General features: G+C 34.9%; 2 protein-coding genes across 2 annotated transcripts; one reads left to right on the top strand and one right to left on the bottom strand.

Moving 5' to 3' along the window:
* The first annotated feature begins 5,697 nt into the window (after nt 1-5,697).
* LOC141664518 (uncharacterized) lies at nt 5,698-6,468 on the top strand. Its single transcript, XM_074470474.1, has one exon. It carries the CDS (start codon nt 5,698-5,700, stop codon nt 6,466-6,468), a length of 771 nt encoding a protein of 256 aa, XP_074326575.1.
* Nucleotides 6,469-10,409: 3,941 nt separating this feature from the next.
* On the bottom strand, nt 10,410-11,576 carry LOC141664517 (uncharacterized). Its single transcript, XM_074470472.1, has one exon. The coding sequence runs from the start codon at nt 11,574-11,576 to the stop codon at nt 10,410-10,412; it is 1,167 nt and encodes a 388-aa protein (XP_074326573.1).
* Between the last annotated feature and the right edge of the window lie 4,862 nt (nt 11,577-16,438).

Raw genomic sequence — 16,438 nt, 5'->3', positions numbered from 1 at the left:
ATTACAGAAAATTCAAAATCTCAAACAGCCCCAAGATGTGGATGGCATGAAGAATGCAATTGAGGCAGTTCAGAAAGAGTTGAATGAGAAGATTGAACATAAGCTTCCATAGTCAACTATGAGAGAATTGCAGCTCAAGCTTAGGAAAGAATATGATTTGGCAAGAAAATTTGAGGCCTTCATTGATAGACTCTCAAAATTTGAACATTTTGTAGCCAAGATATTGGAAGGACAAGAAACACAGGCTCAATTCCTACAACAGTTAGTGGCTGCTAAAACTTCAAATCCTGTTTTACTTGATGCTAACAAAAAGGGGGAGAAGGATGTGCACATTCAAGTCAACAAAGTGATAGTGCCAGCTATTACTATCTCAAAGACACCATCCTTTGATAGCATTGATCTTATAAATCTTGCAGCAGCTGAGCTCAAGATAAAAGAACGGAGAGAATAGATTGATGACATGATTGCTCAAGTATTTGGTTCAACCGCTAATCAAGCAAAATCTGTGAGGCATTCTACATAGTTGAAGTCAATTACTTTAGAAGAGATGAAGCTAGGAAATTGTAAAATAGGCCAATCTTCTATGAAAAGTGACAACAGTCCATTGTGGTTTTGAAGCCTAAAAATCATTCCTCCAAATTCTCAAGAAAAAACCCAATGGACCAAGCCTATTCACCTCCTAGACTTGATGAAATGAAGTTGTTGGGCAGATCAATTGATAGCTTCAAGACTATCAAGGACTTTATACTGAAGAGAAGGATGGCAAGAATTTATAGACATGGAAAACAGATCTGTATGATGAGTGGTCACCCTTAGTTTGTTGAAGCCAAAAAAGAAGAGAAGCTGAGATTAACATCTAAGAAAAAGCAGGCAACCAAAGAAGCTCAAGAAGAACCCGAGCCAGAGTGGGCTAAAGGGAACAGAGTTAAGGCTAAAGAAAAAAGGCCAAGTAGTGCTACACAAAAGGGAACTGATCCAACACAATATACAACAATATTTAAATAAAAAGGTAAATATCATATTTAATTATAAATAAATATATTCTAATAAAACAATATTGATATCACTTTTAGTTTTAATAAATCATTTTAAATTTAGGACTGCCAACAAATAATGGTTTAGTCTTTGGATCAGTATTCTAAGAGTCACGGGTCTTAGTTATAAGATAAGTTAGTATGGTGTATGAGTAATTTAAATTTTTTCCATATTTTTTGTGAACTTAACAATAAATTTATTTTGCATATTTATAATTTAATTATGTCATATAATATTTCTAATTTATATATAACAAACTAAATTGTAAAAAAAAATATTACTTAAAAATAGGATGTAGTTGATTGATAATAAATTAAATATAAATAAAATGAAATAAGAAAAATAAAATTATCTCATAAGTAATAAAGCTAAAGTCAAAAGATAAAACCTTTATATATTATAATACTTCAATTCAGAATTAAACTAAAACTATGAAATTAAAACCTTTTTATTGTCCATAGATTAAATTCAATAAATTTAAACTGAAAGAGAAATAAGTGTATATTATAATGTGGAACATAAAAAGAAATAAAATTTATATTTAGAAAGTTGCAATGGCATAGGGGTCATAAAAAAAGGTTTAGATCTATTTTTTTATTTGTATTTATAATTTGAACTTCAATTATTGGATCTGGAATCATCTCGTGATTTAAAAATGTTAAAATATATATCTTGGCAAAATTGAACAGTTAAGAATTTGAATTCAAAAATAAAAATACTTGTTTTGATATTATTAATTGTTTGTAATACAGGAATACAAGAATCTAAATATTAATAAAAATGACATGACATGATAAAAGTTAAATTTTTAATTTTTTGAGAAAAAATAGTTTAATTTTTAATAATACCTTTTAGCATAAAAAGATGCGAACTTATTGTTTACAAAATACATTTAATGTGATAAAATTAGGTTTATATATTTCTTAAATAATTATATCTTTATAATTTTAGTATATGTAGTTTAATTTTTGAAAGAAAGTTTAGAGTTTTAAAAAAAATTCGACGAACAAGCGAAAAAAATCATTAAAATATTGAAATCGAGCTGAAACAAAACTCTGAAATATCAACTAAAATCTGATTGTGAAATATTAAATAATCTAAACAAATAGGTTTAGATGCTTAACACGTATAATATCTAAATTTTTTAATCTAAAAAGTATTAAAATGACATATAATGCAACCCAACTATGAAATTAGTAACATCACAATTCACCTCCATATCATCCGTAGCCATTCAGAACCACCACATGTGAAATTATCACAATTGAAATTTACATAAGTGTGATTTGCAGCTTAATATTCAAAACTATAGGTTACAGTTAGACCTCGCAATTCGAATAACCGGTTTGGTTTCGGATTGGATCTACTTTCGGATTACGATATATTTGCAGACCATTCGGATCGGATCGGATGTGATTTGGTTAGGGTCTAATTCGGATTAAAATCGGATAAATTCGGATTAAGATCAGACAAAATTTTGTTCGGATTGAGTTCGGTTCGGATATTTTCGGATCATAACTTATTTATTTTTTTAATTTTTGAGATTTAAAAAATATCTTTTTTATTTAATTTAGTATTTTTATATAATATAATGTACTTTTATAAAAGAATATGATTAAATAAGTATGTTTTCATAAATATAAAATTGTATAAAATATAAATTTTGCTTATTTTGGGTCATATTCGGTTCACTTAATATATTATTCAGTTTTAATCAATTCCAATTTATAATGGGATCTTATATCTCGGATCATTTCGATCGGTTAAATTTTCGATTCGGGTATTTTTCGAATTGGTTTAAATCGGTTTTCGGATAATTATCGGATTTCATTATTCGGATCACGGTTTCATGAATTTCAATTCGGTTATTCGGATCCAAACCTATTTTGTCATATCTAGTTAGAGTAACATGTAACAAATACCTTCAAAATTTGAACAACTTTTTGGTGCTAAATATGAGTTTTTACAATATCCATCTACTAATGTCCCAGGTGTAATACATTTTCCAAAATATCGTATAAAATATTTCTTAGGAGAACTAATAAAACCCGTAATAAGATACACAACAATGTCAAGACATAACACATTAATATCTCAAAAAAATGGGTACAACTTATAATTTTGATAACAATATACTCAACAAGTTCTCATTGAAAAAGAATTAGTTCCTGATTTTATTAGAAAAAAACTTATATAAAAAAGAGAAAATGAAGAAATAGAAAGATGAATGGTCGAAAAGTAAATAAATGTCAACTAGAACCTTCAAAGGAAAATCTGACTCTCAAATCCCTAGACTTGAAGTAAGAGAGAAAATAATAGTCATATCATTGCAATTTAAACAAGTCACATATGTGATGCAAAAGTCTGTTTTGCAAGTACCTAGCCCAAGCCCAACTATAGCTCAATAGTTCTCAATTTACTTGTATCTACGCTCATCAATTTTTTTATTATTTTCTAAAAAAAATTAAATTAACTACGAATCAAAATTTTAATATTTTAAATTCTCATGAAAAATATCTTTCATCACCCAATTGTGAAAGATAAAATATTTTTGGATTCAATTGAGTTTTCACCAAATTACAATGAATTTTTTTAAATACGGATCAAATATACCGTATCTGTAATATTTAGAAAAATCTTTAAAATCTCAATTGAATATGTCAATTAAATAACATTTAAAGTATCTATAACAATCTCATTTTAGTATTTTCCTTTAATGTTATATTTTTCAATTTTTAATATAACCCGGTCAAATTAGAATGTCATTTGGAAAATAAGAAACGGTTACAAGATAAGAAATGAATTTGGCTTGAATTTTTACCAAATAAAGAAAATGAATAAAAGATGTCATAATTATCACCCAACATTTAATTTATTCTTATAGTATACATGATGTTAAAGAATATCAGATGTAATCAAAATAAAAAGATAAAGCTAGGCAGGCCCTCATTTTTAAATATGAACAAATGATGCAAAGCTTATTAAACCCGAAACCTGGCCCAAACCCTAACTAGCTCACGTAGTATAAATACCAGTACCATACCAGTACCACTCCCAGGAATTTTTATCAAAACACTCTCTTGCCACTCTTGCACCACCTTGCAGTGTATGAGCAAAACCAGATACACATACATATAATCATCTATATCTTATATTCAAAGCAAGAAACAGTATCTATATATTCAAAGCAAGAAACAGCTAGCAGCCTTCATTTCTCTCCCCCTTGTATTTATCAGAGACAAGTTGTACAAAATCTTGGCCATTTCACTCAATTTTGGTAATTTCTCACCCTTCTGTTCATTTTTTTGATGTGCCTTTGTGGGTTGTGTTCTTTTTATGATTTGATGAGGGGGTATCTTTGTTTTGCCCTGTTTATGCATCATGTGGAGATCTATATCATTTATTTTGTTTTATCATGCTATTTTTGTTGCTTGATATTAATTTACGGCTTTGTATGTAGATCTGAACATTTTCTTGTTTAGTTTCTGTAAATTCAAGATATGGGCATCTATCTTTGTTTAGACTTGTTTGTCCTCTGTTACCTTAGTCTTTTAGAGTACCGATTACTTAACATATATTTATATCATTTATTGGTTGTACAAACTTCTCTTTGTTTCGACCTATTTATCACTAGCTAACTTAATGTTTTAAAGGGACTCTTTACTTAACATATGTCTATATCATTTATTCTGTTGTATAAACTTCTAGCGTTGTTTTACTTGAGTTGCTTGTGCATAGATTGTATCTTATAAATATAATTTGATATATTATTCTTGTTGAATAAGCTGTTTATTTGAATTTTACCTCTTTGTATGTGATAGATGTGGATAAGTTCTTGTCTGTTTTTTTTAATTTCGAGATGTGGGCATCTATCTTTGTATACACCCGTTTATGCACCATGAGGATATTTGTATCATTTATTGATCTGTTGTATATGCTCTATGTTGTTGTTTTACTTGAGATGTTTACGTAAACATTAATGTATCTTTTTACTTGGAAATACAATTTAATATTTCTTCTTTTGTTGAATAAGCTTTAAATATGAATTGACCTCTTTGTATTAGAGATATATTGATAAATTCTTGTTTTTGGATGGTCAGTTTGTGAAATGTTATGGTATTGTGTCATTATTCTCCATGTATGTGTTCGTGGTTTATATATGTCATTTTTTGTAATCACAACTCATATACGCATGGCGAAATTTTAGTATTTGAACCTATTGAACCTTAAATTAGGATTCAAATTTACTGTATTTCTTTCCTCAATTCGTTAACGGTAATGTAGGGTTCAAATATTCAAGTTCCTTACCTATCATTTTAAAGTGCTACAAACTAGTTTCAATTGTTGTTAAATTAGTTTTACCCTTACTTATATGAATTAAATATTGACATAAATAAACCAGTAACATATACATGGAGAATAAAAATGATACATACCTGAACATTTCATGGATTGACAATCAAACAGAAAGAAATATGAAAAAAATTACACAAATAGTTATAAATGCAGCGACTGAGATGTAACACAATGAAGCTTCCTTGTTTGAATGCAACTTAACTATGTTCTTACATCTCATGTTGCTTTTGTTCTGGTTCTATTTGTCTTGGCTTAATTAGGTGTTCCTTCTATATTCTTACATTTATTTTTCTTCAATTAGTGAGAATGGATCCGAAGTCTGAAAAGCAATTAGACTATGAAGGTGTTGGTCACTATGATGAGCTCTATGATGATCTCAATATTGTAGAGGGAATTAAGTTTCAGCTGTTTGAGGTGCAAGGTCCTTCTTCTAGTGGTGCAGATAATGAAGTGATTGACGAAGATGATATGTGCGATGAACTTTACGGTGACCTCAATATTAATGTGGGATTTCTTCAGCTTCATCTGTCTAAGTCGCCAGGTCCATCTGCTAATGGTGCGGTGAATACTAGCATTGGCATTTACCCTTCTAATACGTTGTGTAAAGTTGCTGATGAGTATGTGCCTTCCCTTGATCCTAACAAAAGTATTCCACAGATGTCACCTAATGTTTCAAATGATAATTTAAATGTGAATCACCATTTTATATCCAATGATAACCCAGTTAGGCCAACTGGAGATAATGGTGAGACTATTCTCCTTGTTGGAGAGTTACATTGGTGGACTACTGATACAGAAATCGAAAGTGTCTCATCTAAATATGGGACGCTTGAAGAGATTAAGTTCTTCGATGAGAAAGCTAATGGTAAGTCCAGAGGATATTGTCAGGTTGAGTTTTATGACTCAATTGTTGCAGCCTTGTGCAAAGAAGGAATGAACGGATACATTTTTAATGGAAGAGCTTGCACGGTAGAATTTGCTTCTTCGGATTCTTTATGGAAGATGGTCGTTCCTTATATAAAAAGAAATTCCAAGTCCAACCTCAATCTCAATATGAGACAGAGAAGAGGCCTATGAATGATAATGCAGAAAGAGGTAGTGGAGCGGGAAGAGGAAGCACCAGGAATGTGAGGGGTAGCGGAGCAAGAAGAAGTATTATGAGGGGCACATGTCTGCCTGGTGGTCGAGGACCTGGTTATGGAGATTTTACAGGTCCTGCTATGGAATATCCTCGTGTCTCTCATCATGTCGATTCTTCTATATTTGGCAAGGGAATGTCTGCTAATAGAATGGGGATGATATAGAATGGGGATGATGGGTAGTTCTCGAAAGGAGGGACCTCATTCAGGAATGTGAATGATGGTATACATGGAGGAGAGGAACACTTCCAAAGACCAAGAGAGTGGAGTTATGGTGGTGAAGAAGGGGTTTCAGAGTATAAATATGGAGAGAGCCATTACAAATTTTCAGAGTCATATGGTGCCTCACGTGAGAAAGATCGAGAATCTGAACGTGACAGGTCAGGTAACTCTAATAAGAGGCATCGTGATGAGAGGGGTCATGGAAGGGACAAGTATGTTAGGGAGAGGTATTACAGGGAGAGTTACCAAAGGGAGAGGTAAGAGAGGGAGAGGAACGAGAGAGAGAGGTACCACAGGGACAGGTACGACCGGGAGCACCGATACAGGGAGCACAACGATGATTGGGATCATGGCCGAGCTTCCACAAGATATAGGAACAGATCACGTTTTAAGAAGGTAGTGTAGAGACTAAACTGATTATAGAACACAACTGTAGAGATTTCTGAATAAAAACTTCTATTGGGATTAAACTGAAATCAGTGCATACCAGAAATTATTAAAAGAGTCTGACTAACATACTACTACCTAAAACCCAGGTGCACGTCCTACACTATCTCCTACAAACTTGTAACTACTTCAGACCAATTCTGACTCTACAACGTACATAATTTATTCAAATACAGAAACAAGTAAAAGTACCAGAAACATGTTTAGATAATAAACCCAACATGCTCCCCCTTAGTCTAAACATGTTCTAAATTCTTCGCTCCAAGCAAGCTTCTCATTTTCTAAAATTTAGCCGCAGACAAAGCCTTAGTTAGTATATCAGCACGCTGCTCACTTGTATTGATATGCTTGATTACGATCAGACCTTGCTCAACATATTTTCGAATAAAATGGTATCGCACGTCAATATGCTTACTACGTCCGTGGAAAACTGGATTCTTTGCTAGATCAATCACAGACCTATTGTCGATATATATAACAACAGGACCTGGTTTGATATCTGAGATCTGAACAAGAACTCGCTGCAACCATATGCCCTGACACGCAGTGATTGTGGCTGCCATAAATTCAGCTTCACACGATGAAAAGAGCCACACAATGTTGCTTCTGTGACACCAAAGAAATTAAGCTTTCATCAAGATAAAATGCCATCCCACTCGTGCTCTTTCTATCCTCTACACACCCAGCCAAGTCACTATCAGAGAATCCTGACAGAATATAGTTTCCACGTCCCTTTGTGTATATCAAACCGTAGTGCAGAGTACCTTTGACATACCGACATATTCTCTTTATGGCATTCAGATGCATTAGAGTGGGTTTCTCCATGTAACGACTGAATATTCCTACAGTATTTGCTATGTCAGGACGAGTGTAAACCAAGTAACGTAACCCTCCAACCAAGCTCTTGTAATGAGTTGAATTTATCAGTTCATCATTTGAATTAGCATCGATCTGCAAGTTGAAGTCCATGGGATACGTCACAGCCTTGCAATCACTCATACCTGTATTTTGAAGCACCTTTATTGCGTATGCAGTCTGTTTAAGTTTGATGTAACCACTGCCTTGTTCGACCTCCAAGCCCAAGTAATATGATAATCTTCCAAGATCAGTCATGTCAAATTCACGACTCATCTCCCCCTTGAATTTGACAATATTAGAAACAGTGGTGACAGTGATAATTAGATCATCAACATAGACACCCACAATCAAAATTTCAGACCCTTCATTTCGTGTGTAAACAGCATGTTCATAGGGACATTTCACGAAACCAGGCTTCAACAAGCACTTGTTTAACTGTGAGTACCAAGCCCGGGGTGCTTGTCGTAACCCGTATAGGGCCTTGAATAATCTATAAACTTTGTATTCTTGCCCCTTTTTCATGTAGCCTTTAGGTTGAGAAACATAGACTTCTTCCGAGAGAACACCATTTAGGAAAGAGGACTTGACGTCAAGGTGATGTACTTCCCATTCGTTCTTGGCTACCAATGCCAAAAGTAAGCGAACCATTTCTAATCCTGTGACCGAGGTGAAAACCTCGTCATAATCAATACCATAGCACTGCACGTAGCCCTTAGCCACCAAACGAGCTTTATGTTTGATTACCTCTCCATTTTGATCCTTTTTCAACTTGAACACCCACTTCAAGTCGATTGGTTTATGGCGCTTTGGCAAATTTGTAAGTTGCCACGTCTTGTTCTTTTCTATAGTAGTAATTTATGTATTCATTGCATCCCTCCAAGCCTCAGTTTTGACAGCTTGTTCAAAATTTATTGGTGCATCTACATTTGTTAGCAGCAACTCATCCTCAATTTTCACTTCCTCAGTGACTCTATAAATGTCTGAGAGTTGTCTCATGCGCCTTGGTTCACTATCAGTGCTGGAACCACTAGAACCTGAGTCTCCTGCAATGTCAGATGAAGAAACAGACCCTGATGTGAATGGTGTTTCTGGTGAGGCAGCACTCTTGGAGTTAGAATCTTCACTAAAAAACTCGGAATTTTCTGGTGCGTGTTGCTCATATATTTCTCGTGGATCAATGTCAAAATCAATTTGAAATTAGAAAGCGTTGATTTGAGTGCACCTATCAGCGATTTGGTTTGCACCTTTATCCCATTTCCAACCTTTTCCTTCATTGAATATAACGTCTCTGCTCACATAAATTCTTCCAGAATCTGGGTCGTACAATCGATACGCCTTAGTTCTTGGTTCTCTTCCAAAGTGAACTAACACTTTACTTCTGTCATCGAGTTTGTGAATGAACACGGCTGGAATTTTCATATAAGAGATGCAACCAAAGATTTTCAGAGATTCAACAGATGGTTTGTGACCACACCATGCCTTATACGGAGTTATGTGTGAGAATGCTCGAGTTTGGAGCATGTTTAAGATGTATACGGCATGTCTAGCAGCCTCGCCCCAGAACTGTGCAGGAACTCCCCTTTCCTTGAGCAAGCTTCTAGTCATTGTTGCCACTGTACGATTACGACGCTCTACTACACCGTTTTGCTGTGGTGTGTAGGGCGCAGTATAATGCCTCAAAATTCCTGCTTGTTCACAAAAGTCTTCAAATTCTTTGGAACAAAACTCCCCCCCACGATCAGTACGGAACACCTGAATGCTTTGTTTTGCAGAGTTGCTCTCAACCAGTAACTTGAACTTCTTAAAATAATTTAATGCCTCACTTTTAAACTTAAGCATGTAAATCCACATCATACGAGTGTAATCATCTACTAATAGCATGAAATATCTATTGCCATCAGGAGTAGAAGCTGAAATAGGCCCACAAAGATGCCCATGTATTAATTCTAATGCATGCTTAGAAGTAAAATGAGAGTGAGTAGGAAAAGGCTTACGGGATTGTTTTGACATAAGGCACCCATTGCAAAGCTCTTTTGGTTGATTTATGGATGGAAGACCATGTGTCATTTGATTCCTAGACATCAGCTGCATTGCATTAAAATTGACGTGGCCTAGGTGTGCATGCCATAACCATGCCTTTTCTTCCTCCTTTGTAAGTAAGCAAACTTCCTTGGTATCTTCAATGCGTATTTTGTAGAGACGATTTGGAGAGCGTTTTATGTGCATAATCAGCCTCCCATAACTATCATAGACCCACAAGTTTTCTCCATCCAATACCACTCGATTTCCTTCTTCAGAAAGCTGACCTAGGCTAATAATATTGCTCTTCAGTGTGGGTATATAATACACATCCTATAGTGCTCGTGTCTCGCCATTCTTGCAAACAATTCTTATTGTGCCCTTCACCTCGATTTGTACTAGAGATCCGTCGCCAAATTTAACCTGCCCCTTCATTTTTATATCCAGAGTTTGAAATTTTTCATGGCACCCAGCCATATGGTTACTTGCCCCATTATCTAGATACCAGATGTCCTCCTCCAAGGTTTTTGTGTTCGAGCCTGCACCTTCAGACAAGAGAATCATGTCGTCTGCACCTTCATTATTCATGGCCATTAAGAGTGCAAGTTCTTCGTCATATGTTTGTGTTAGATTGGCTTCTCCACGTTGTATTTTGTCCCTCCTTGGTTTTCTACATTCAATGGAAAAATGACCATAGGCTCCACAGTTGAAATATTTTAGTTTTCCTCTATCAATTCGTCTTCGACCATCCTGATTATCTCTGTCACGGTGGTCATTTCCAACCTGAGACCCACCTCTATTCGACCTTCTCAACCATTCCTCGCGTGTAAGCAGGAGCTTTCCAGTGTTGTTCTCACGTCGTGACCATTCCTCCTCGGTCAAAAGGAGTTGTTGTTCTTCTTTGCTATCACCTTGACTAGATAGTCGTTCCTCGTGAGCTTTTAGCGAGCCTATTACTTCTTCAACCGACATAGTTTTAATATTTCCAAATTGCTCGATAGCTGACGCTATTTGCAGAAATTTGGCAAGCACCGCCCTTAGCAATTTTTTCACAACGTATTCTTCTCCAATAGTCTCTCCAAGTGCCCTGATTCTCGCAACCAGGCCATTTAATTTCATGCAGAAATCATCTAATTGATCTGTGTCCTTCATATTTAAAGATTCAAATTCAGATTTAAGTGTTTGAGCCTTTGCTTGTTTGACCTTTGTAGCCCCTAGTGACACCGTTTTTATTGCCTCCCAGGCGTCCTTTGCGGTTTTCCATTCTGCAAGCGTCAACATCAATTCCTCTGGAATACTCGGATAGATCATAGCCAAAGCTCGCTTGTCGATCTTGTCTTCCACAGCAGCCTTTGGATCCTTGGGATCGATTGCTTCCCACACGCTATGTGCTTGCATAAATATCCACATCTTTATTGCCCAAGCAGTATAATTTGTCTTTGTTAGCATGGGAAAACTCAACCCAATCTGCCCTTCCTTGTGCTTGCTCGACTCAGCCATCTTGTATGCCAATGAGATGTGAGTCATGTAGATAAAGAATAGAGTGATCTGATACCAAATGTAGAGACTAAACTGATTATAGAACACAACTGTAGAGATTTCTGAATAAAAACTTCTATTGGGATTAAACTGAAATCAGTGCATACCAGAAATTATTAAAAGAGTCCCTGGTGCACGTCCTACACTATCTTTCGAAATATTTTTTTAAATACATTATAAACTTTGTGTTTTTGTTGGAGTATTTTCTTATAAATAACTAATTTTAGTGTTTGCCCCATTGATAATTTATTACCTTCAATACATTATCCTCACTTTCGAGGTTATGACGTACATGGTAATGTTTCCTTATTGTGCTATATGTGTATATCCATGTATGAATCTGATGTTATGTTGTTAACCATTCATATTTGATGTTACAATGTTTTGCAAATTTGTTGGCTTGTATAGGTTTTCGTAAATTTCATCTCTATTCCAACCCTCCAGGTGCAGAAATTGTTTTGGGGTAGTAATCTGTAAAGTTTCATGCTTATTAATTTGCTTGTATACTGAGGTACTTAGAAACTAGGTATCTTAGAGGCCTCCAAGCTGGGTGAAAGCCCTTAAGGTGCTGTATGTGAGTATGTGACTGCTCATTTTGTCATTAGGAATCGTTAGGCGAATCAAGGTGTATTTAGTTACAAGAATATTGTTGGGTTGCACTTTATATTTGTAAAGTATTTTCTCGTCCATGGCAAAATTATTTTCTAAAGATCCTCCTCTTATATAGAAGTTATATGTTAAGCTTCTATTTTAGTATTAGTATATTCTGGTCCAAATTCTTGTTGCATTTGTTATGTTCTCCTTTCATGGTACAAATCTGTTGGTGCATAATGTCACCCTGTCATGAGAGAAATTTTAGAGCTGCAGGTGTCTTTAAAGATCTCTTCCTGATTGTGACAGAATATGGATTAGATGTTGTTGGGGTTGTAAGACTTCCAGTTAAAGGTACGAGGAGATATTACTTAACAAAATAAATTCTAAAAAAGTATTACTTTAAATAGGATGTAGTTGATTGATAATAAATTACCTATAAATAAAGTGAATAAGAAAAATAAAAATATCTCATAAGTAATAAAGCTAAAATCAAAGGACAAAATTTTTATATATTATGATACTTCAATTCAAAACTGAATTAAAACTATAAAATTAGAACCTTGTTATTGTCGGTAGATTAAATTCGATAAATTTAAATTGAAAGAGAAATAAATGTATAATGTACAAAAGACAAAGAAATAAAATTTATATTTAGCAAGCTCGAATAAAGGTCATAAATTGTGAAAAAATGTATAGATCTATTATTTTTGTTTATATTTATAGTTTGAACTTCAATTATTGAATATAAAATCATCTCATGATTTAAAAATGTTTAAATATCTTGGCAAAATTAAATAGTTTTTAATATGAGTTCATGCAACAGGTAAAATTCATATACACAACTTATTCAACAAAAATAATATATTAAATTATATGTATAATTAAGATACAATCTTTACACAAACAACTCAAGTAAAATGGCAACAAAAACTTGTACAACAAAATAAATGATATAGATATATGTCAAGTAACCACCCTTTCTAAAACATAAAAAGTAGTAGAAGATTACACGCCAAAACAAAGAAACCAACCACTAGTGTCTCTCAAAAGACACCAGTTCTAAAAACTACCACAACCCTTAAGGGGAGTGTACAGGGTAGTGAGCTTGGTGACGGAAGGGGTGAAAATTAAAGAAGCTCCTGGATAAGGTGTGTGAGGCAAGTGTCACCTAAACCAACCACACTATAGTCTCCGTAGTTGTTCAAAAGTAAATAACCTTATTTATGCATCCTCCCAAAAGGGTGCAACTATTGAAACAGGCTCTTCTCCAAGAATAGAGAACAAAAGGGGTACGGACACTCGGGTAGGGACACTGATCGAACATAAACCTACATTAAAATGAATAAGGCTAAACCAATGGGGGAGTCACAAGGTGCACACACAGTGCCAATTGCAGTCAAAGACTCAGTTAATACACCTTCTCAAAGTCAGATTGATGTGGCTCCAATAAATATGGAGTCACAGCCAAATTCTCTCACAATTGAAACACCACACACACAAAATTCTCCCACAAATTCTCTAGATGGGGATATGATCAAAACATTAATTCCTGATTCTCCATCTCTCAAATTCATGGAGGAGCCAAAATCGCAAGCAAGTGATCATCATCTTATAGATGATTTGTTGGATCACATGCCATTTCTTTCTCAAACTATTCAAGTGTCTATGCAACAAAACTTAAAATCAATCTCCACAGACTCAACAATAGTTTCAACTCCTATTTTCATTATTTCTTCTTCCTCAACGGATATTCATCAGCCGTTGAGAAGTGATTGTCTTTCAACGGATGTACTTCACAGCAGTCATCCGTTGATAATTCTAACTACACTTTCAACTGATATTTCACATCCGTTGAATGTCACTGTACAACTTGGTATATCTAAATCTATTACAAGTGCAAATGATTTATTTCTTCCAGCATGGCTAAAGAGAAAGAGCGGAGTCCCGCCTTAGATAGTGAAGGTGAGTGTGTGAGGGTGGTGAGTCATGGAGAGCCCTGTATATAAAAAAAGAGAGATTATGAGAGAAAGACAGGTTCAGGAGAGATAAGGTTAAAAGCCATTGCAAGTGAGTCAATGAATGTCAATGAGGTTGAAAGGAAAAGTCTATATTTACAAGAATACAAAGTTTTTATAGATTCTATTTTCCTAGATGCTGAGACATTTACTCACCCTATTACAGCCTACCAAACATTGGATGTTCAGGGCAATGAGGAGACTGAAAGGACACTCAATCAATTATACACAACAGAATCTATAAAAAGGGCTAAGGATGCTTTGTTCACTCTACTTCCTACAGCTGATTATGTGGACTCAAACTTTGGATCTCATGGTGATTCTGAGTTTCCAGATGATTTTGATGATGAAGGTGGCACCAACTTAAGGGGAGATGAAGGCCCTAGTTCTTCTACATAAACTCCAGAATGGATGCTCAGAAGTATTACATCTATCATTACTTCACATCAAACATGTTCAAACTAATCAGACAAACTCAGTCAGCCATTCAAGTCACTACAGATGCCAGCACCAAAGTTCAGCTAAAAGCCCATCATGAGTCTCTCCAATTACACAAAATTCAAAATCTCAAACAGACTCAAGTTGTGGATGGCATGAAGAATGCAGTTGAGGCACTTAAGAAAGAGTTGAATGAGAAGATTGAACAGAAGCTTCCACAGTCAACTATGAGAGAAGTGCAGCTCAAGCTCAGGAAAGAAAACGATTTGGCAAGAAAATTTGAGGCCCTCACTGATAGACTCTCAAAAGTTGAACATTTTGTGGCCAAGATATTGGAAGGACAAGAAACACAGGTTCAATTCCTACAACAGTTAGTGGCTGCTAAAACTTCAAACCCTGCTTTACTTGATGCTAACAAAAAGGCGGAGAAGGATGTGCACATTCAAGTCAACAAAGTGATAGTGCCAGCTATTACTATCTCAAAGACACCTTCCTTTGATAGCATTGATCTTATAAATCTTGCAAGCAGCTGAGCTCAAGATAAAAGAACAGAGAAAATAGATTGATAAAATGATTGCTCAAGTATTTGGTTCAACTGTTAATCAAGCAAAATCTGTGAGGCATTCTACATAGTTGAAGTCAATTACTTTGGAAAAGATAAAGCTGGGAAATTGTAAAACAGGTCAATCTTCTATGAAAAAACAACAGTAGTACATTGTGGTTTTGAAGCCTAAAAATCATTCCTCCAAATTCTCAAGCAAAAACCCAATTGACCAAGCCTATTCACCTCCTAGACCTGATGAAATGAAGTTGTTGGGCAAATCAATTGAAAGCTTCAAGATTATCAAAGACTTTATACTGAAGAGAAGGATGGCAAGAATTTATAGACATGGAAAATGGATCTGTGTGATGAGTGGTCACCTTTAGTTTGGTGAAGCCAAAAAGGAACAGAAGCTGGGGTTAAAATCTAAGAAAAAGCAGGCAACCAAAGAACACTACTAGAAATAGTGCATACGACATCGGTGCTTAGACATCGGTATGTAATGCACCCGATGTTAAAAGAATTTTTAACATCAGTTTTCAATTAATCGATGTTGAATGAGAATATTGACATCAGTTTCTTATACTAACCGTTGTCTATGTTCACAAATAAAAAACTATCAAATCCATATTTTAACTTTGACATCGGTCATTTTTATAAGCCGTTGTCTATGACCAATTTTTAAAAATTTGAAATTAACTTGTCAATTTTCCCCGGTTTTGGTACACAAATTCCCCCCCTTTTACCAAAAAAATTGTTTCCCCTTTACTTATTTTATTTCCCCATTTCCAGATCTATCTCCCCTCTTTCCCTCTTTTTACTCACAACCTCACTCTCTCTCTCAAACATCGACGACGGCAACTCTCTCTCTCTCTCCTTCTCCCCCCCTCTCTCTCAAACACTCTGACTCTCTCCCTCGCCTCTCTGCTCTTTCCCTCCTTTCTCACCTGACTCTCTCCCTCACCTCTCTGCTCTTTCTTTCCTTTCTCACCACTCCCTCTCACAAACCCTAATTTATAACTAGTACAAAATTGACACTGAAATTGGACCTAATCAAGCACCAAATCGAGTTTCAAATTGGTAAAATTAGACTTATATAGTAGCTTTGGAGCTTGAAAGGAGCCCTATATCGTTCGATTAAGTTTCAGTTTCAAAATTGGTTTGGTAAATTTTAATATTATTATATATAAAGTTGGTTAAGTTGGATGTTTCTCCCCTTCTTTTACCGTCTTTCT

This window comes from Apium graveolens, chromosome 6, assembly GCF_009905375.1.
Source record: "Apium graveolens cultivar Ventura chromosome 6, ASM990537v1, whole genome shotgun sequence".
In the NCBI taxonomy this organism is placed as follows: Eukaryota; Viridiplantae; Streptophyta; class Magnoliopsida; order Apiales; family Apiaceae; genus Apium; species Apium graveolens.
Note: the sequence above shows the minus strand (reverse complement) of the source record. Positions and strands in the feature narration are given on the sequence as shown.